This window comes from Saimiri boliviensis, chromosome 19, assembly GCF_048565385.1.
Source record: "Saimiri boliviensis isolate mSaiBol1 chromosome 19, mSaiBol1.pri, whole genome shotgun sequence".
NCBI lineage: Eukaryota > Metazoa > Chordata > Mammalia > Primates > Cebidae > Saimiri > Saimiri boliviensis.
In genome coordinates, this window is record NC_133467.1 from 3,288,102 (window position 1) to 3,309,669 (window position 21,568).

Below are 21,568 nucleotides of genomic sequence, written 5' to 3' on the forward strand. Positions count from 1 at the left end.
AGTAAAGTTAACCATTCATCTGTCACTTCGGGTATGGGCTCTCCATTACCCAGGACAGCTCCTTCTTAATTTCCACTGCGTTGGAAATCCCTTCTCAATGGCCTAGACTATTCATAGGCATGCCTTCCGCTCTGACAGGTGGAGCAGGTGTTTGTCGTCCTGGGGGCAGGTGGTGAAGCAGAAGGGAAACCTGACACACCAGGTCTTGAGAGTGACTGCTTACCCATGTTACATTTCAATGTGTATCTACCCTTTCACAGAGGGTGAATTCCTCTGAGGAAATGAACTACGCTTTATTTTTCCTTTTATTTCCAGTGTTCAGCAGAGTATGAAGCACATGGCAGATACATAATGTTGTTAAATGAATGAATAAGTCTACACAGAGAAAAATGGATGGTATATTTATGATTTATCAAATACGTCATGTTTGCATATTTCTATTTTAATTAAAAAAGCATTATTAGATTATTTAAAACAAATATTACTAGTTATTTCTTGGGCTGTAACATTTCTAGTATCTTCTTACTTGTCCACTACTACTGCCCTGGACTTGGACAACAAAATGTGTGCGTATTTTCTCTCTTTCACGGGCCATCTGGCACAGATGTCATGCATGCTGCTACACTCATAGATATGTTAATGAGTGACACAAAGTTTCCGGGTCCAATCACAAAAATGTCATTTCCCTCCTCCGCTTCCTCACCCACATTCTCAAGGCCAAGGTAAACACATCCTGGGGCAACAGTCTAGAAAGAATAACGCTAGAAATAAGATTGATTCAGATAAATCCCGGAGTGATCTGCCAGTGACTAATGGTAATATCTTTAGTTAGCCAGAGTTTAGAAATACCAATAAAATCTCGAGTGCAGTTTCATAAACCTTTAACCCATGTAACCCTACTCCATGGCAAAGTATCCTTGAAAGCAAATAATGATTTAAAAAAATTAACTTCTTATGTTAACTAGCTACTCAGATAAGTTCAAGAACTGGAATGGACATTGTCCAAGAATTTAAAGGAAATGACTAAGAGTTGGGAAATGGTTCCAGCATCAAGTGTGACAACTTGTAAAGAAGGGTGACATTCCATGCCTCCTCTGGGTAGGGCTTACAGGACATCTTATGAACTGTCATAAAAGATAAGCCTGGGTTTGTCTTACTAAGGCCAATGACAAAGGCAGCTTGGCAGTGAAACTGACAGCTAATACTGTGAGTGAGGCCACTGATGACAGCGGCGATGAACAGCCAGCCTGTCTGGAACTCTTCATCAGTGAGATAGAAACCATGGAAGAATCAATAGATTCAGTCAGGTTTCAGAGGGCACACCTGCATAGCCCAGACAGATAAGAAAAGAGAGGATTTTTAAGGTAGATAATTTTATCTCTATGCTTAAATAGAAATAGATGTGTTGTTTGAATTAAAATGAAACAAAAATGGAAGCAAATAAAGTCTCGATAAAATACAAAAGGTATTTTAGATATGTTATAAGCACAATGCATACAAAACACAGATATTTATAAAATTAGTTGTCAATACAAGTTCATATTACTTGTTAAGAGGAAATTCTATGGCATGTACAGTAAGTGCTGATATCAGGAATGCTTTGATCAAGAAGTTTGGGTATAGGCAGGTAACTCAAGATACTTTTCTATAGAAGCTAGACAGCATTTTTTTTTTTTTTTTTAGATTTGAAGAGAAAGTGTTGCTTTAAAAATTATGTATTAACTTCCAACAGAAAAATCAGTAATTAAGTCAAAGTGGAGTTAGGCATTTAAATAGGCATCAAGTCAAATCGGTATTGATACCTTGTTTTCATTTCTCAATAGAAAAATGATTTTAATTGGCTTTGTAAATATATAAATATACTTATTTGAATACTGCAGCCAAGGCTGCAGTTTTGAATGACCATCTGGCTAGCGCTCCTCGAGGCAGTATCTCAAAATGCTCCTAAAGCTCCTGTAAATATTATTTTTTTAAAAAAGCAAAACAGCCAACCAAATCCAGAAGCATATCAAAAACCTTGTTCATCATGATCAAGTTGGCTTCATCCTGGGGATGCAAGGCTGGATCAACATACAAAAATCAATAAACGCAATCCGTCACATAAACAGAACCAATGACGAAAACCATGATTATCTCAATAGATGCAAAAAAGGCCTTCGATAAAATTTCAACACTCTTCCTGCTAAAAACTCTCAATAAACTAGGCATTTACGGAAGGTATCTCAAAATAATGAGAGTCACTTATGACAAACCCACAGCCAATACCATACTGAATGAGTAAAAAAAGCTGGACGCATTCCTTTTGAAACTGGCGCAAGGCAAGGATGCCCCTCTCACCACTCCTATTCAACATGGTATTGGAAGCTCCGGCCAGGGCAATCAGGCAAGAGAAAGACACATGCACATGTATGTTTATTGCAGCACTTTTCACAATAGGAAAGACTTGGAACCAACCCAAATGCCCATCAATGATAGACTGGACAAAGAAAATGTGGCACATATACACCATGGAATACTCTGCAGCCATAAAAAAGGATGAGTTTATGTCCTTTGCAGGGTTATGGATGAAGCTGGAAACCATCATTCTCAGCAAACTAACCCAAGAATAGAAAACCAAATACTGAATGTTCTCACTTGTAAGTGGAGTTGAACAATGAAAACACATAGGCATAGGAAGAGAAGCATCACACACTGGGGTCTTTTGGGAGGCAGGGGAGCTAGGGAAGGGATAGCAGTGGGTGGGAGAATCGGGGAGGAATAGCATTAGAAGAAATACCTAATGTAGATGATGGGGGGATGGATGCAGCAAACCACCATGGCATGTGTATATCTATGTAACAATCCTGCATGTTCTGCACATGTATCCCAGAACTTAAAATACAATAATTTAAAAACAAGCAAAACACTAAAACCTATGATTGACAGGCAATTTGTTACCAGCTTCTGAGAGGGAATTCTGCTACTCTAACACCCCAGGCAGCTGATTTAGGAATCACAGTCTTTTGATGATACACGGCTTATAACCTGAAAGAGAAGAAAACTGCCTGCAGAGAAGCAGAGAGATTTTCCCGGTGCCAGAGGCCTGTTTGCTGAGGTTGCTAGGATACTGCCCGTCAGTACTCCTCTCAGTTACCTCTCTCCGCAGACACAGGCAGAGCCTGCGAACTCCTCTCACCCACACCTCTTCCTGAGAAATCAAGAAAGAAGAGAAAGTGTTAGGAAGGGAAGGGGAAGGGGAAGGGGAAGGAGTCAAGGAAGAAGGGAGAAGGGAGGAAGGAGAGAGGAAGGGAAGAAAGGAAGGAAGAGAGGAAGGGAGGAAAGAGGGAGTGCAGGAGGGAGGGAAGGAGGGAGGGAGGGAGGGAGGGAGGGACTGGAAGGAAGGAGACAGGGAAAGAAGGAATGATGGAGGGAGGGAGGGAGGAAGAGAGGCAGGAAGGAAGGAAGGAAAGAAAGGATTTTGAGCTAACGTAGGAAAACAAAGTCTAGTGCTCCGCGCAGCGCAGGCGCTTGCTGGTCTCTACACCGTCCAGATGGTGCACTCCCGTGCATAACACCGCTCAAGACACGGAGCAACGCGCAAACACTGTTTCCTCTCACTGTCCAACTCCACACGGTGAGAACCACGACCATACATGATCCAATACTGTGGCTAAATGACAGCACAGACACCTCTATCAAACACCTGCTTCCTATGAAACTTTGGGTAACCACTACAGGCAATTTTATTGAAACTCATGTATTGTCTCCCTGTGCTCATGTGACAAGATAACATAAAATTTTCTATTTTTTTTTCAGTGAGATAATATCAAATTGATATATTTTAAAATATCCTTGGGCTGAAAATATATGAACAATAAAATCTTATCAAAATGGACTGCGGATCCTAAGTGTGAACTCTGGGAAACTGGAATATTAGATATAATTTATTTATAGACAAATGTGGTTTCTAATCTTAAGTTTATTGGTTTGTTCCACACTGGAGAACACTGGAAAATACTACCTGAAAAAAGCCTAGGCTTTTAGCAGTCCTGAAAATCAAAACTTTTGTTTTTTGTTAGTATAATCTGGCTTCTTCTTTTATTGAAGGTCAAAAGTTATACACGCTCTGTCAAGTAAGAGGTTGTTTTGCCAAAGAAAAAAGTTCTACAGTTATTTGCAGACATTTGAGCCTGTGGAGTTAAAAAAAAATCTTGTCCTTAATTGCTTGTGCATTGGTAGATCCTTGTTTCATCAAAATATGTTTGCAAGATCTTTTAATATTCATTCATTCAGCAATTATTTGTGCAACTTCCATTGTACACCAGGCACTGTGCTAGGTGTTGGGATTCAGTAGTGAGCAGAAAAAGGTCAAGGGTCCTCAAATTGTGGTTTCCACCATTTGGTGGAGGAAGACATAGAATTATTAAATAATCAGACAAATTAATGAGAACTTACAACTCCGTTAAGTGCTCTTAATTAGAGAACCTAGTGCTATGAGAACATCTAAAAGGGGATCTGACCTAGCTAAGGAGATCAGGGAAGGCTTCCCTAAGGAAATGGCAATTGCATTGATATGTGCATGAGTAACAGCTAAAATTGAATTCCATGCAGAGGAACTGCTAGGTGCTAAGGCCTTGTGAGGCCAGAGGGCATGGTACCTTCTTGGAAAGTAGGACAGTATGGCTGAGCAGAAAGAGCTGGAAGAAGTGTGGTAGAGTCAAGGTTGGAACATACGGAGGGGTCACGCCATGTAGGCGTTAAGCCATATGTGGGATATTGTCTGTATCCTGATTGTTTGCGAAACCTGTTAAAGTGTTTATAATTAACAGGAAACAAGATGAGATTTGTCTGGAAAGGATCCCTAGAGTTAAAAGGCAGGAACACATAGTGTGGGAGAGGGGGAAGAGTGGGTGAGAGGAGATGAGACTGTTGCAGTAACCTAGGCATCAGAGTGGTAACAGAGGGGCTGTAGAGACTTTGAAGCAAAATAAATGACTTCACGACAAATAGGACGATACATGGCTTGATTCCTGAGTTCCTCTGATGGCCACAATCTTTCCAAATTAAAGATTATGCAGACTTGACACATTTATTCTCCAAAGAAATATTTGTTTCAATGACTCTTTGGATTCATTTATTCAACCAGTATTTATGGAGCACCTACTACGTATTGTTCTGGCTACTGGTGATACAGGAGTAGACAAGGCAGTCTCTCTCATAGAGCTTGTGCCTGTTGGTGCCAGAAAGTCTGGCTAAGGTGAAAATCAGTGCAATCACAATGGAAACAGTAAACTACTGGAGGTCAATTTTTCTTTTGGCAAATCAGAAACAAATTCAGTTTTTACTGCTTTATCATTTCTAAAATCCCTTACTACTTTATAAAACCAGAGAGGCAGGAAGGTGTAAAATGGAGAGCCAGGGAAGGTGATGGGGTCACCCAAGGTCACAAAGCTATGAGAAATGATGACTCTGGCTCGGGTCTTCCAACTCGAAGGTCAGAGTTCCTCCTCCCTTTTCATTAAAACCGAAATCAAGGACACTGAAAAACAGCCTGCTGAAGGAAAGGGCGTTTCTTTTTTAATTAGTCAGTTTGAGAAAAGAGGATTCAAGGGCTTCCTCTCTCAAGCCGAAAAGAGCACGCTTCTGGATTTAAGTCTAAGAAACCAAAGTGAACTTCTTTTGACTTTATCATTACCTAAAGTAACAATCAGATTCTTTGTTGGCCCAATGAAGGCATGAAAATCCAGAAAATTCTAAGGTTTTGTAATGATACATGATGGAAGGGAACAATTTCAGGTGTGTATCTTGGAAGCCCATGGCAATACCTGTGGGGACGCTTGGAACCGATGGAATGAAAATTAAGACAGGCCTACGTAGACCTGATTTGGCTTCTTTCTTCAATTAAGAAGCTTAGTTATGTGAATAATTTTTGTTCTTGTCTCCATTACATTGTTTTAGTTCTCATATTTAGTTGGTCCTTACTCACAGAAGGCTTTAGATCAGCATTTTCAGTAACAAGGTTGATTTTTTTAAGATTAGAAAGCATAAATGCAGTGGTTCTAAGAATGTGATTTGACTTCCTTAGGCCTACGTAATGCTTATAGGTTTTTAAAAAAGAATTATCTGTCTGCAACAATGATTTCTCAGTTCTGGGGACTGTCAGTTCTCACTGGGCAGGCACAAAAACTGAAATGCCTTTTACTATAGAGGTTTTCCCTTTATCTGTCATATTTCCAGTTATCAAAATAAAATCACATCTAGACTCCACATTTTCAATATTACTTATCAAAATAAATTTATTAAAAGTATTCAAAGACCACTTCAAAGTGTAGCTGCCTTCAAGACAGATTTTTGGCACTCATAGTGGACACTGCGGTTTTCAACACCACAGCACTCATTCTACTTCACATATCATTTTTAACAATGCAAATGTGGACCATTTCAGCTTCAGTGTAACATGAGACAACAGTACCAATGCTCTGTGATCGTAAGAACTTCAATACCCTTGCACATAGTAAACACTTTACTGAGTACTAAACTAAAACTACTATGTGGTAACAGGGACTGATTTAGGGAAAGATGTACAACCAGCTACCGAAGGCCACATAATCCCAGATCTATTGATTTTAAATGCTTTTGGACCAACAGTATTATATTGTCTCTTTCATCATCTTACATTCCTGCTTTCAGAGTGAGACACCACATTCAGACCACCTATTCCCTTCTTGTGTTCTACACATAGTGAGGGAAGCTGTTCTGATACCAGCTTCTTCTAGACAGTTACTGGCTTCCTGATTCACTACCCAACTTTGAATCAATAGTTCTGAGTGATGTTTCCTGAACACCCAGGCTGAATTCAAGGTCAGTCTTTATGGCAGGTCATAGTCTTTCCCCTTAGGAAACAGAATGAAATGTCCTCCATTTTTGGGCTCTCTTTCACATTTCATGTAGCATGAGGCTCTGTGGCAATTTGTGGCTTTTTACACAAGTCCTGGTAAAATTCTGACTCCAAGAAACGGGGATAAGAGTTGTTCTCCATCAAGCTGTATACCCTTTTCTGGGCAGTTGTAAAGCAGCCACTTGTAGCGTCTTGTATATTCTGGGCAATCAGAGTTTTGGTTTGAAAATCTATGTTGATCTGAAATAAAACAAAAAAAGTGGTTTATTTGGTATTCAGAGTTAAAGAGTAAAATCTAGTATTTGCAAAGAAAAAAAAATAAACATTATAATGTGTGATTAGCTTTACTAGCAAGTCACAGGAAAACTTTTGACATAACTGAAAGCCGCAATGTGGGGGGGCTTTTGCCCTCCTTCTAGCCCCACTTTGTCCTGGATCCTTTTGTTTCACTTTTGTGCTAAAAATGTCCAGACTGTACCGAAATTAGGAACTTTCTGTCTTACCTCTTTTGGAGCTTCCTTTTCTATAAAGTCAGTATATATTTTCCTTGCTTTGGAGGACAACTTTTGGGGTGATTTGGTTTTTTTGAAGTCTTCACAGGCCAGCCAGAATTCAATATTTTCTTCACAGAATTCGGACTTTAAAAAGGCCCTGAATGCAGCAAGACCATCTGAAGAGGGGAGAAAAGAAGGCATGCAGAATGTGAAGAACTGAGTGACCGAATGACTCCTTACGTTCCCCCAGTACTTCTCCCTCAAGTTTTAATTATTTCTAAATGACAGCAATTTTCCAGATTTTGCTCAAACCTGTAATTCTCAAGTTAGCTTTTTAATGACTAAGATGCAGTAGGTAAAATGCTTACGTTGGCACTCTGCTGCAAAAATATAAGTACTTCACTTTGCTGTCAATGCAAAATAAATATTTATAGGGGAGCCATAAGTTCTCTGGAAATAAGCCTCTTGAAAACATTGTATGCAATGGAAAAACTGACTTGAGCTTAACTATAAGCAACTGCCACTTTAATTTTTTTTGGCTATTTTTCTTCCCCACTTGGAGGGAATACATGCATTTATTTCCATGATTAAACCCTGGGAAATAAAGGAGAGAAAAATAGGCTTTATCCTATAGTGATGGCCCAGTCTAATTCCCCTCAGGCAAGCTGCTCTTTTGCTGCAGGGCCACAGCCTTTCCAGGCTTTTGTGATAATAGTAATGGCTCAAGTTCAAGAATTAACTTACATTTGCTGGCTAGCAGCTCATCAAATGCTTCTGACCACAGCTGTGCCTCCTCAGGAGACGGCCTGAAAGAGGAGTTTTGCATGTTAGCTTACGCACATCAGAGTTCCCCTTTTCAGTTCAGCAACTAACTATTCATATTTGCAAGTACAGGATTCTCAACTTACTTGGTGAAAGCTTGCTGTTTGCTTTTTTTGCCGGTTTTGGGCTTCCCAGGAGTAGAGGAATTTTGCAAGAAGTAGCTCAAACGGGTCTTCCAATCTTTTAAACTAAAACAAAAGAAAAAAATTTTTTTTTAAAAACATCATCACTAAGTAGCAACACTTCAATATGCTACTGCAGCTGAACGCATTTTTACCAAATAAAGTCACCCAGCAACTAGAGACAAACCGCATAAGGTAAAGCAAGAACTCTTCAAGTAACAGTCTTAGCACCCACTTAACATTTAAACCTCATGTACGGAACAGTTTCATCCATTAATCTGATCGTATCTACTCGTGTTACAGCTAAGGGCAGGGCTACCTGGAATCACTAGGGGTATTTTAAAGAATTGTTAACGAATTTAGTTCAAAAGGCAGATACTATTTCAAAAGGGCATCAGTTTGTTTGCAAGGTTAACTACAATCCCGAGACGCTTCGCAGTTAATGAGAAGGACAGACGTCTGGAGCCAGCCCATGCTGCTGTCTCTAGAGCAGGAGGCTCTGGCCCGCGCCAGAGACTGTACAAAGAGGTGGGAGGGCGACTGATTGCCCCGCATCTCCCACCCACGACCCTTCATCTAAGCACACGCTGCACAACAATTGTTTGTTCCACCTTCGTGACTGGGCGAGATCTGCTCTATAATTAAAAAGCAAAAATGGATTTTCAACGAGTACATTCAGAACCGGCCAGGGCATCTCCCTCCAGCAGCTGTGTCAGCGCATCGGCCGCAGGATTCGGATGCCATTTTCAAGGCCGGGGGACAGAAAGCAAACCCGCAATGTCTCAGCGCACCCACCGCCGCCCTGCTGACCGCCACCGCAGCGTCGCCCGGATTTAACCTGACTTAACAGACGGAGCTTTTCGACTCCCCCCCCCCCCCGCAGAGGGTCAGGCTCGTTTGCTAAGATCCCAGAGAGGGGAGAGCCGCACTCACAGGGTCCGCTTCATCTTCTCCCGCTTCTCCTCGCCCTTGTGGCCGCTGCCCGGGCTCCGGTCCATGGGTCCGCAGTCGCGCCGGACGGCCGGGAACACAGCACCTGGCATGCTCGGCCTCCCGCTGCGGCGCGGCTGTGCGCGGCCGCCCGGCGCCGCGGCCTTTATAGGAGGCTGCGGCCGGGGGGCGGGGCCTCGCCGCTCCGGCCCCGCCCCGAGAGGACGCGGATTGGCCGGCGGCGGACGCGCGCGCGGGGGTGGGGTCGGCGCGGCCCGCGGCCGTCACGGCCTCCGCCGAAGGGTCTGGAAGCCGGGGCGCCGCTGACGTGCGGCCCGGGCTTGCGCGCACTCGGGTCGCGTCGCGGCGGCCGGAGACTCGGTGCGGAGAGGCCGCGCGGCTCCCTTCGCCGAGGCCGGCGGCCGGCGCTCCCTCGGCCTGGCGCTCCCCGCGGGAGGAGGTCGGCCGCCGCGGGGCCCGGGGTGCAGCGAGGGGCGTCGCTCGCGTCTGCGGGCCGCCGATTTGAGGACGGGGCGCCGTGGCACGTGGGCCGCGGCTCTGGGGCGTCTCGGACGCTCGTCAGCGGTTCCCGGGAGAAAACGGCGCTCTCAGGAGACGGGGCTTCGGGCCGGCGTCCGGCAGCGCCGCGAGGCGAGGCGGGGTCCGCGCTCAGGGCCCGGGGCCGGTCTCCTGCCGAGGCGCCGTCCCGGGCGCCCTCGTGGCGGGCTCGGGGGGCGGGCGCTGCGCGGGGTCGCGCCCGGCGGCGGGGCGTTCGCGGAGCCGGCAGTGCCCGGCGCAGAGGAGCGCGCGGCCCCCCCGGGTGACTCGCCTTCGTGATCCTTCGGGCGTCGTCTCCGCTCCTGAAGTCCTTTAAAACGGCCTGGTTGGTACAGACGCCGAGACGAGCTCGCCGCGGAGCGCGTTGATTTCGGGGCGTGGCCCCGGAGCCCGCCGGCGGGCTGCGGAGCCTGGGCTCGGTTCGGCTCGTGGAAAGGCAGCTGGGGCTGCGCGCGCTCGCGCCTGCGGTCCCGGCGCTGTGGGACGCCCAGGCGGGCAAGCCGCGAGGTCGAGAGGCCGGGACCGTCCTGGCCACCACGGCGAAAGCCTCGTCTCCGCTGGGAATGCAGACACCCGCCGGGCGTGCTGCCACGTGCCTGCAGCCCTAGCTGCTCGGGAGGCCGAGGCCGGGAGGTGGAGGTTGCAGTGAGCTGAGGCCGTGCCGCTGCCCTCCAGCAGGGGCGGCAGAGCGAGGCCGTGTCCAGAATACTGCTACTGCTGCTGCTGACAGTAGAAAGAAAGAAAACTGGAAACAGTGAATATATTCTTAAGGTGAGCTGCCAGTCGCTGGAGCTCCAAGTTTGACTTGGAGGGCAGTATCTGCAGTTACTTAGGACAACAGTTGTGGACTTTACTGTGGAAAGGAAAGCGGTGTAGATGTCAGTAATAGCTACTTTGAAACATGCTGTGAACTGTATGAATGCCATTTCTCCTTAAGCATATGCTCTTCCTCTCCCAAAGAACTTTGCGTAATATCCCTACATCTGTTCTCACTTTCTGATGATTCGGTACATATTGATAAGATATCTGTAGTATGCAGACACTTGCTTTTTCTCACCAGTGTAAACCTAAATATATTTTATACTTAGAACCTTAGGTGTTAGAATTCACTCATAGACAGTTAAATTCACTGGTAGGCCAGGAGTTCTGACAGAGGCGGCAGAGAGAGAGCTGGACTTCTGTCAGGAGACCCAATGAGAGCCTGGGCCGAACCAGTAAATGCTAAGTAACTATTGGGACGATAGCTTCACACCGCTTTGAGTCCTAGTTTCTCATCTGTAATAAGAGTAACCTGTCTTTCTTGGCAGCCTCGTAAGATATTATGTGACTCTTACATGAAAGGTCTTTTAGAAGCTCTAAAGTACTGTACAAAAGTTTGTTACCGATTTGCATATATGTGGAAAAAGGAAATGTTCAAATCATAGCTATTTGAGATGGAAAATCATACGAGGGTTAACTCAGAGGTAATTAGGTTGTAAATGTGTAGGTACTATTAAATATCAATTTGTAGGTACACAAATATACAAGACACACAAATTCGTAGAAGATCAGGCTCATTATAAATATTTAATAAGTGCTCTCTGGATAATAAACAAATCAGAAAAATAAGCAAACTGATTAACTTTCAAACTTTTCAGGCTGGGTATTGTGGTTCATTCTGGAAATCCCAGTACTTTGAGAGGCTGAGGCAGGAGGAAGGCTTGAGCAAGGTGTGTGAGTGAGGCTTATGCATTCAAGCTACAGTGAGCTGTGATTGTGTCATTGTACTCCAACATGAGTGATAGAGTGAGACTCTGTCTCTTAAATAATAAATAAACTTTTCAGAGCTCTTCAAGCCAAGGAAGTTTAATCATCTGAATATATTAATAAAGTGAATATACATGTACCTCTGTAAGCAACTGGTTTAAATATCGATTATTCCTGATGTTTTTGTGTTTAATATAGTTTTTTGCTTTTTTCATAAGCCCTTCCAGATCAACAACTGATGTTAGGTGGCAGAAAATTAATTTTTCTCTGAAAGTTACGTCGTTGGTTAATAAATCTGGGTATAAATCAATTTGTAATTTTTGTATCTGTGTAATTTTAAGAGTTAATGCATTATGTGCTGCAGACTGAGAAACCTTTTCATCAAAAACTTGCCATGTTAATGTCTTTTAAAAGACAGTCCAATGTACGCATATTTACATATACATGTAATATTTATAACATGAATATGTATATTTTATATATTTCACGTGTATATGTAATATGTATTACATGTATATTTACATATATTACATATATTTACATATTAGATATATGTAAAACAAAAGCTGCAATTTTGATGACTTCCCTTTTTGTCATTGCAACTGGCTTTTAGGTAAATAGAATTGCTCCACATTAAGATGACGCATATTTTCCATCCTGTGGTAGAGGAAGAAGCAATGCAGTCAGTGGATTGTAAAAGCTGTGCAGCAAAACCACAGTTTGAGAGTGGCTGATAAGCCAACCATACGTTTTCTGTGTTGAAGCTACCATGCCCTCTACTGGAGAGACTGATTGAACACATTAGTGGTAGAGGTTTTCCAGATAGTTTATGAACTTTTTATAATTTTTTAAAAGTTTATAGAAGACAAAAATACAAGTTTCTTGCGTAATGTATCTTAGATTCTTGTGTTATATCTTATGTGTCTCTTAAATTATGAAGAGTAAAAATGTCCCGTCATACTTCTCCCTTCTGCTCCCACGCTGTGCTAACCATTATTAATAAAATTATTAATTCCTATGAACTAAAAATATTTATATAAAATAACTCTCCTATTTATGCTTTAGAAATGTAGAAACCGCTGGATGCTGTGGCTCATGCCTGTAATCATGGCAGTTTGGAAGGCCAAGGAAGGATTGCTTGAGCTCAGGAATTCAAACCAGCTTGGGCAGCATAGCTAGACCCTGTCTTTACAAAAATATATATTTTAAAAACTACCTAAGTGTGGTGGTATGCACCTGTAGTCCCATCTACTCAGGCTGTTGAGGTGGGAGGATTGCTTGAGCCCAGGGAGTTTGAGGCTACAGAGAGCCTTGACAGTGCCTCTGCCCTCTAGCCTGGGTGATCGAGGGAGACCCTGCCTCTAAAAACAAGTAGGAAATTTAGGAACCAAGGTAATTGCTTTAAAAAATGCAAAAATACCATTCTGTGTATCATTCTATGCTTTGCTTTTTCAGTCAGTAAGATGTTTTCGTTTCCAAATTTGTAAGAGCTCTAAACCTATTGTTTACCTTATGAAATGTTAAATAGGTGCATTAGTTTAAAAAAAAAAGGAAAAAAAATGAGGAAGTTAGATGTTGTGTGGTGATGAGTAATTGGAAAAAATGAAAACTTTTAGTACCCTAGTTGTTGAATACATTTAAAGAAGTATAATGCCTGTCTTCTTAAAAAATTTATTTCTCCAATTTAACTTTAGTTGGTGAAATACTCTTTTAACAGAATGAAAGTATGACCCCATGAGATTTTGTACTGTACTTCTTAATCCCTAATACGATCTGAGATTTAAAAATTATGATTAATTTCTGAGAATGTAATTTTCAACCAAGAAGCTAAGAGAAAATGAGTGTTTTTGTCAGAAATGAATCACAGGTTAATACCTAATACTTGACATGTGTTATAGTGAAGTTAATAATTTTACCAGTCCTTGTACTGATAATTCCAGTTAGTGTAATTCCATGGCTCTGTCTTAAATTTATACCAAGTATAAATTTAAGTATGATATGGAGTATGTCATACTTCAAATGCAGGCAGGGCCTACTTAAATTTTATAACCCCCCCTTTACAGAAACATCTGGATTCCCTTCATAAATCAACAACAGGAGAGTCATGAAGTTATTTATTTTTTCTGAGAAAAAATACTAACATATGTTGAAATACTTTGAATTGGTTTTTGTAGCTATTAAGCCTCTAAGGTAAAGGACTATAAGTATGAGATCTGAGTAAGGAAAGTGTTTCCAATGTATTCCTGCTGCTGCACTCTTTTTGTGCATGGAATACCAGTGGAGAATAGGTGATAATAAAACAGGTTACATAGATGGCCTATTGTCTATGAGGTAAAGCTAGGTAATTCTTTTTTGCTGTTTCTTTTGACTGGGATTTTAATTTCTGTCTGTGGAATTTTGCCAAATTATCGGAATATCAAGTGTCCTATTGACTTTTTTGAAATTTTGGGATATTAACAAAATACAAAATTTAAAATATCTATATGATAATAGTCACAAAGCCTTTTTTAAAAGTCTGAAGAAGGTAATTTTTCATCTAGTAAATAATCTGTTTACATTAGTATTTCTTTTTCAGTATACTGACTGTTCCTATGTAGAGAGCATTAATCCATTTTAGACATCAGTTTTCACAGATTTCTATTCATGGACTACTTCCTGATAACCTAAAACCTTGTAAATTTCTCTCCCAAACACATTTTTGAAACAAAAATTCTAAATCTCAACAGAATTAATTAGAAAAAATGTAATGTTTTAAAGGAGATGTTTGAGGCCTTGACAGAATCACCATGTAGCACTAGTCCCTCAAAAGTTCCCAGTTTCGAAAGACAGAATAATTTTGCATTTCTTTTCATGAATTACCCTTAGGAGAGTGGGATGGCTGGAAGGGTTGTCCATAATTGGCTTACTTGCTTTTTGTTCCTGGTTTCTGTCCTAATTTAGTTAGAACCCAGGCAAATCATTTGCTTTCTTTTGCTTAGGCTGCTTGTTTTTCAGGCACAAGTAGTTACAGCCCTCTTCCTTTGTAGGAAGTTAAAACAGTACTGGAAATAACCTGGACAGCTTGGTTGATGATGATACACAGCTCCCAGCCCTGGCCTTGAGCTAAACTTTGTAGTAGGACTAGTTTCTTCTAGGTGACTATTTTGTCCGTTTTTCTGTCCTGCTCCTATGCAGGACCCTTGATCTTTTTGCGGGATCTGTTTATTCATGAAGATTCCTGGTGGTCCTCTTGTGCTCTTCCAAGTGCTCCTTTGGGCACATCAACGGTGTAAGGTTACTTTTTAATTTAAAGAATATTTTTGTAGAGCAGATGAAAGTGTACAGCGCAATTGAGAGGAAGGTACAGAGATAGTGCATATGTCTTCTGCTCCCGTACATACATAGCCTCACCCATCACTAATATCTGACAGTTGATAAACTTAGATTGACAGATTGTTACCACCCAGAGTCCATAGTTGACATTAGGGTTTGTTCTTGGTGTCGTACATTCTATGGGTTTAGACCAATTTATAATGGCATTTGCTGTAGTCAGTGTTCTGGATTTTGGCCATTCAAACAGGTGTGTAGTGGTATCTCGTTTCATTTTGCATTTCTCTAATGACATATGATGTGGAATAGCTTTTCACAAGATTGTCATCTGTATTATCTTAGGTAAGATGTCTGGTAAGTTCTTCAGCCCATTTTTTAGTTGAACAGTTTGTTTTCTTATTGTTGAGTTTTAATAATTCTTTGTATATTTAAAGTTTTGTTTTTATAAATCAGATATCCCCTTTGCAAGTATTTTCTCCCAACCTGTGGCTTGTCTTTCCATTCCACTGATGTTATATTAGCATAGTTATTTAAAATTTTAATAAAGTTCATTTATTCTTTCTTTCATGGACTGTATCTTGATATAATATCTAAAAAATTTATATTAGCAGAATTTGTAAAAATTTTAATGAAGCCCAGTTTATCAATTCTTTCTTTCATGGATTATATCTTAATATAATATCTTAAAAAGTCATGTTCATATCCAAGGTCATCTAGATTTTCTCCCCTGCAATTTTCTTCTAGGAGTTTATAGTTTTGCATTTTACATTTAGGTTGGTGATCCGTTTTGAGTTATTTTTCTGAATGAAGTTACTTTCCCAAATATTTATGTTCTTCCTCAAAAATGTTTTGGAAATATATAGCTCTTTACTTGTTAACCTTTTCATCTTTTTTCGTAGACTTATTCACTATCTTTACAGAGTGAATTCTCTCTGCATTAGATATTTGCTGAAAGCATTTCTTTTTCTCAGTGCCACATAGGAAGGACTTACAGTTGACACTGGAGCCTTTGTCTCTCCCTTTCTGCATTTCCCAATATTTCTGATTGTAGTGAAGACTTCTCACTTGGAGACATAATTTTTCAGTGTGTCAACTATTTTATTTCCTTCAGTTAATTTACAGTGAACATCTGGTTAAGACTTTCTAAAATAAATTTGAAAACAAGCCCAGCTGAAGCCAGGGTAACTACTTGGCCTAGCCCTTCTCTAGATGAGCTGTATTTAACTACTCAATATTAGTCATATTTTTTCAGAACTCTTTTGGATTTATTTTTAGAAGTACCCATACTCTGATGTATCCATTATATCTGATTTCAGGATTCCACTGTTCATGTTTTCTTTTTCATGAACAGCAGCCTTACCTGTCATCTTTAGCAAATGGTTGATCTAACTTTATCATTTAAAACTTTTTCCATATGCACTAGCTTTTTAAAACTTTATTTTCCTGATTAATAAGTTTGGTCACCTTTCCATCCACTCTTGAGCTTCCTTTTTCCCACTGTTTAATATGAAACATCTTAATATAAAAACAAATGATCAATATTTATTGCATTTTCTTAAGAAAATCCAGAAAAGAAAGGGATTACTTTGTATTTCCATAATACTACAGCATGGCAGATTGAAAACAGAACTGTTTTTTTTTTTTTGCTTGACTTACTTACTTGATGTTACCTTCTTGAAGAGGTCTGCACCCCAGTTACCAGGTATAGGTTCCGCCCCCCCCCGCCCCGCCCCGCCGTAAAAAGGGAAAAATGTCAAAGAAGGAAGATGAGGATCTGTGGGTGGGACAGCGTGTCGGGTGATCGGGGCTTACTCTTCACATGCAGCTGCCTTCTAAGACCTGGAGGGGGATAAAATCTAAGTTGCAGTGTCCTCCCCTTGAATCACCTTTTCCCACTGACTGAGATTATCCCTGCATGCATTAAGGAGAGGCTCCGTGCGAGGGAGGATCTGCGTAAGGGTGGTATAGCAGGGAATGGCTACAGCATTGTAGAACCCAAGCTGGCCTTGTGGGACTTCATCCATCCTGTCTCTGTCCATCATAGGAATAGGCTGTATTCCCACTTTCTTCATTTCATCACCCTCAGCCCAGAATTCTGCGTATATATCTTTAGCCATCAATTTTGTAACAGGCCATAGTTTTGTCACAGCACAAAGATCACAGGCAGTCATCATCAAACCAATTACACGGTCTCTATGTGATTGATTATTAAGGTTTAGCGATCCGGTCTGGTATATCTCCTCCAACTGTTTCCTGTTTCCAAAGTATAAAGCAAGGTCTGTGGCAATGATGGCTTTGCGGATGATCTCAAGCACCTGCTCATATTCACTGGCGCTCAGGGTGGAGAAGATATTGTGCCCTTCCAACTGGAGGATGGACACCGTCTGGGAGAAGTGGTGCTGCTCCATGGTGGAGGTGGAGTAGAGAGCTGCCAGAGGGTGGTCGAACTTCTGCAGGTAGCTGTTACTAAAGCCCCTGTGGTCCAGGTCATGACACAGACATGCAATCAGCAGTCCTTTGCGCTCAAGGTCTGTGAAAAGCGTGTGGTTGTTTTGAAGTATGGCGTACATGCAGTGCGCTACAGTGACCGCATGCTTCCAGTTGTGATAGGGAATTCGCCGGTAGTTCTTCTTCACAGACATGGTAAAACGACACAACTTTTCAAGCTCAAAGCAGGATGTCCCACAGGACCGATGAACCATATAGACAAAAATTCCAGGCCACATGTTTTCGAAAGGACCAATGTCAAAGTGGAATAATTCAATTTCTTTGCGGAGACGCACGGGAAGGGTGAATCGCATGAGGCCTTGCCACTCTTCTGCAGTACAGATGCTGTGATAGGACAGCTTTTCCATCGTTACCCGGTACATGCACTCTGAGTGACGAATTCTGTGATACATATTAGCACATTGTAAGGCTAAAGCACAAAAGACGGCAAACATTTTAAAGTTGTTTTCATCTGCTTTAGAGAAGGCACTGCCACTTACTTTGTTGACCATTTGCATAACACCTATCACGCTTCCTCGGCTGACCAGGGGCATGCACAGGATGTTCCGCGTGGTGTAGCCTGTGTACAGGTCTACTTCTCTGTTAAAGCGTGGGTCTGCATAGGCGTCTGGAATGTTCAGGACTTCCCCTGTTCTTGCTACTTGGCCAGCAATTCCTTTCTCTATTGAAAATCTTATCTCTCTGGTCTTCTTGAAGACAGGTTTTCCTTCCTTTTCCTCTCCAGTGTCAAAAAGGTCTGAATATAACTCCTTGTTCTTATGGTCTACCTGGAAAAGTGCACAGCGATCGGCATTCACCAGTTTTTTTGCATATATCATTATGCGTTCAAGTAGAGAATCTGTTGCAACTATGTTATCAAAATATGTTTTTAACACGTCGAGTAGAAAGTCATTCAATTCAGTCAGTTTGGCAAGGCCTCTGCATACCTGCACCTGATGTATTGCTACCGAAGCCCAGGCAAGATTTGCTGTTGCAACCTCTTGGTGACTAAGACAGAAGGCTTCTTTGCCCCAGTGCCGATACAGCTCAAGAATACCAATCAACTCACCAATTGCAGTGACAATTGGTAAGCAAAGAACAGACTGGAAGCGAGTCCCTGATTCCAGTCCAGTACCTAGCGGAAATCGTTCATCTCCAAGGATGTCTTCTACTAGCAATGTTTTCCTGGAGTTGGCCACATAAGCAGAGATGGTGGTGCCCTGGGTGATGGGCCCAGCAGGGATGAGGCGGGGTTTTCCTTGTTTTATCCTAGGTGGTGTGAATATGCACAGGCTATTACTACACTCCCCAAGGAAATACAGTGCAAATCCATCAGCTTTTGTGGCTATTTTTATGATGCGGCTCAGTTCATAGAGGAGTAGCTGGTTGTCTCCTCCTGTGTCCAGCTGTTGTTCTATGTAGCTGTTTAGTTCATATGCAACTCCCTGCATATTTGTATCTTGGTACCTGCTGACTTCCTTAGGAGCTGATTCATCTTCTGATTTGTTGTTCTTCCTCTTCAGCCATTTCTCTACTCTCTCTGCACTAACACTTTCAGATACAAAGTCGTCTAATACCTTGGGGTGAAGAGAAAGATACGCCTTCACTTTTTCATCGGTAAAGCCATATAATGCTGCCATACCAGTTAACCGTCAACTGCTGGGTCACAGGCAGGAGCGAGAGTGCGTCTCTGGCCGATAGCCCAGGGCTGGTGAGCGGGCCTCCACAGCCTCTTCCACAGCCTTCCTTCCCGGTTTGGCATCAGTTACACAAACTCACCGAGGAATGCAGACTTGCACAAATCCTTAGACTATTTTCTTTCTACCTGGAGGCAAAGGTAACAGGCTGCTGGGGTCTCCTATGGCCAGACTCTCAGGCCCAGGATTGGCCAACTGCCGTCCCAACAGATTCCAACTGCCATCCCAACAGATTCCCCAGAACTGGTTTTAACACAGCTGAACTTTCAGATGAATTGACTTATACTTGATTGCAGAATTTAGCATTTATCAGATGTTAATACAGAGTCAAAGTGGCAGATAGAACTTTTCAAATTGCTTATGTTTGTTCCAGTTGGTTGCACTGATAAATCCACAGGCTGTATTCATCATTGCTTGCATCTCTGCTCTTCAGAGCCAATAAACTTTGTCCCATCCTCAGACCATCATCATAACACATCATCCAGATGATTAAATATAGAATATGCCTATGCAAAACATCATACTGATCTGATGTTGATACAGCATACTTGGAAACTCCCATTCTAAATTTTCCTCCAGAGGAACAAGAGGCAACTTTCCATCTTGCTGGGCAACATCTATATAATTTATCAGGTTTAGTGGCCCTTCCAAGACATTTTCTCTCAGAGAGTTTCAGTGTCTCAATGGCATCAACATACTTTATTTGAAATTCTGCACACGTATTTGAATTATTGTTGCTTTGTCCTGAGCTCTTGGTGGAATCTGTATTGAGGCTGGCCACAGGGCTGGACTATGAAAGGCCCACAGGGCTAGAATCTACAGACTTGGTCTTAGTACTAATTTTCCCACTTTGGGAACTGCTACTACTGTGGCTGGTTTTTTTTTTTTTTTTTTTTTTTTTTTGCCTTTCCAAAATATTTTTCACTGTAGCTTCATCTAGAGAATATCACTATAGAATTGAATATTGTTTTATTATCTTCAAATATTCTAAAGACAGGTCTGCACAGATAGCTTTATTTCATTCTAAGATAGTTGTTTTTTTAGAAACAATGTACCTCAACGCCAAGTGTCTATCCCTAGGGTTGCCTGTGCTTCTGTTAGAGTCAGAGCACTCAAAACTTCCTTAGTTTCTTGTGAAAGCAGTTTTATACCTGATAATAAAGGAATTTTAATCAGAAGCATCTCCTTAGTGCTGTCTAAAGTTGTTGTTCAGTCTTCTGATATATTTTGAAGGTGATTTGCTTGTACCTACTTGAAATTGAATGTGTTTTTATGCAATGTCTACTATTTTGCCTGATAAATCTTCTGGATGTTTCTTATAATGTCAGGTTCAACTTATTCCAAATGTCCAGCTCTCTCTTTGCTAAGTCCTGTTCTAAAAGACTATATTCTGAGTCCAAGCAAAGGGTTGGAGATTTTCGGCTCTTTTTTAATGGCCTCCAGTTTTTCCATTTCTGATAGTTTGCTCTTGAGCGTGGATTCCATTAAAGTTAATTCAAGGCCTTTGAATTCTTTTTGAATGAGGTTAAATGTGTCAAAAATTTGAAGTCTTTCCTCCAGAAAAGCAGAAACGTCAGTGGCTAGTTCTCTGTCTTTACTTGCATAAGATAGGCTTTTAATTATTAAAAATCTGACCATCACTATAAATAACACCATATTCTACAGCAATCCATGGGTATCTGGATCTGGTTGAAAGTCCTCTGGCAGGGCTGCCATTGGCTGACACAGTGTCCTCTAGAACCAGTGCAGCACTGAGCATCTTGGCCATAAGCAGGCCCTCTGTGATCCCCCAGGCTCTTGTGAGGCACTTGAGTTTGTCAGGATGCTCAGAGAGTAGTCTGCCTGGAACCAAACTAGTGTCTGGTAGACTTCCGAGGAGGTGAGACAGAAGGAATAATTACGGTAAATTACTGGCTAATTCTTCTCTTTCTCTCATTTTTTTTTTTTTTGTTTGTTTTTAGAGGCAGGGTCTTCCTGTGTTGCCCAGGCTGGAGTGCAATGGCTATTCACAAGTACCATCATAGTAGTATACTACAACCACAAACTGGGCTCCCTGCCTCAGCCTTCCGAGTAGCTAGAAGGAGATATGCACCCCTGCACCTAGCTTCTCCATCTCTTAAATAAACTTTTCATTTTGTGGCCCTAGGTCTTTTAGCCACAGAGCACCAAAAGCTTATTCTCAGAGCCTCTTTATGTCTGGCTGGCCTTGACTATTCATAGAGAGGGCAGAACACAAGTGGGGAAAAGATTATGGAGGACTCTACAGAGGGTTTCAACTTACTTCACCAATTACGCCTTTAAAAACAAAGGAAGAAATAAGTTGGAATTGTAAAACGTTTTCACACCTCAAGAATGTATAGTCCAGTTATGAGCCAGGAAAACTCAATTTTCTCAAACTGTTTTTGCATGTGGTGAAATGTTTGATTATGCAGAAGCCCTTCAAGATACTTCTTTTCAGAAAGATAATCTTTGAGGGTATTAGATGCTGATGCAGCTTTTGTCACAGGGGTTGATCCCTAGGCAGGG

The 21,568-nt window shown here is 41.8% G+C and overlaps 2 protein-coding genes and 1 pseudogene across 2 annotated transcripts; all 3 read right to left on the reverse strand.

The window, feature by feature from the left end:
• Nucleotides 1–6,908: 6,908 nt before the first annotated feature.
• Nucleotides 6,909–9,375, reverse strand: RGS2 (regulator of G protein signaling 2). The gene is made up of 5 exons (XM_003938164.4): nt 9,249–9,375; nt 8,280–8,381; nt 8,116–8,177; nt 7,381–7,547; nt 6,909–7,117 (listed from the first exon to the last, which is right to left on the reverse strand). The coding sequence occupies exons 1-5, from the start codon at nt 9,356–9,358 to the stop codon at nt 6,923–6,925; spliced, it is 636 nt and encodes a 211-aa protein (XP_003938213.3). The 5' UTR covers nt 9,359–9,375; the 3' UTR covers nt 6,909–6,922.
• Nucleotides 9,376–16,666: 7,291 nt separating this feature from the next.
• LOC101052836 (cAMP and cAMP-inhibited cGMP 3',5'-cyclic phosphodiesterase 10A-like) lies at nt 16,667–18,985 on the reverse strand. Its single transcript, XM_039460106.2, is given in 1 exon segment — nt 16,667–18,985. A coding segment is annotated over 1 exon segment (2,319 nt).
• A 356-nt stretch (nt 18,986–19,341) lies between these two features.
• LOC141582305 (integrin beta-1-binding protein 1 pseudogene) lies at nt 19,342–20,801 on the reverse strand (annotated as a pseudogene).
• Between the last annotated feature and the right edge of the window lie 767 nt (nt 20,802–21,568).

Bases quoted from the DNA above. Each gene is read 5' to 3' on its own strand.
- RGS2 (XM_003938164.4), bottom strand. From the start codon at position 9,358: ATGCCAGGTGCTGTGTTCCCGGCCGTCCGGCGCGACTGCGGACCCATG. The intron at 8,178-8,279 runs GTAAGTTGAGAA...CTCCTCTTTCAG, and splicing joins AAACAGCAAGCTTTCACCAA to GCCGTCTCCTGAGGAGGCAC. The intron at 7,118-7,380 runs GTAAGACAGAAA...GTTTTATTTCAG, and splicing joins AAAAGGAAGCTCCAAAAGAG to ATCAACATAGATTTTCAAAC.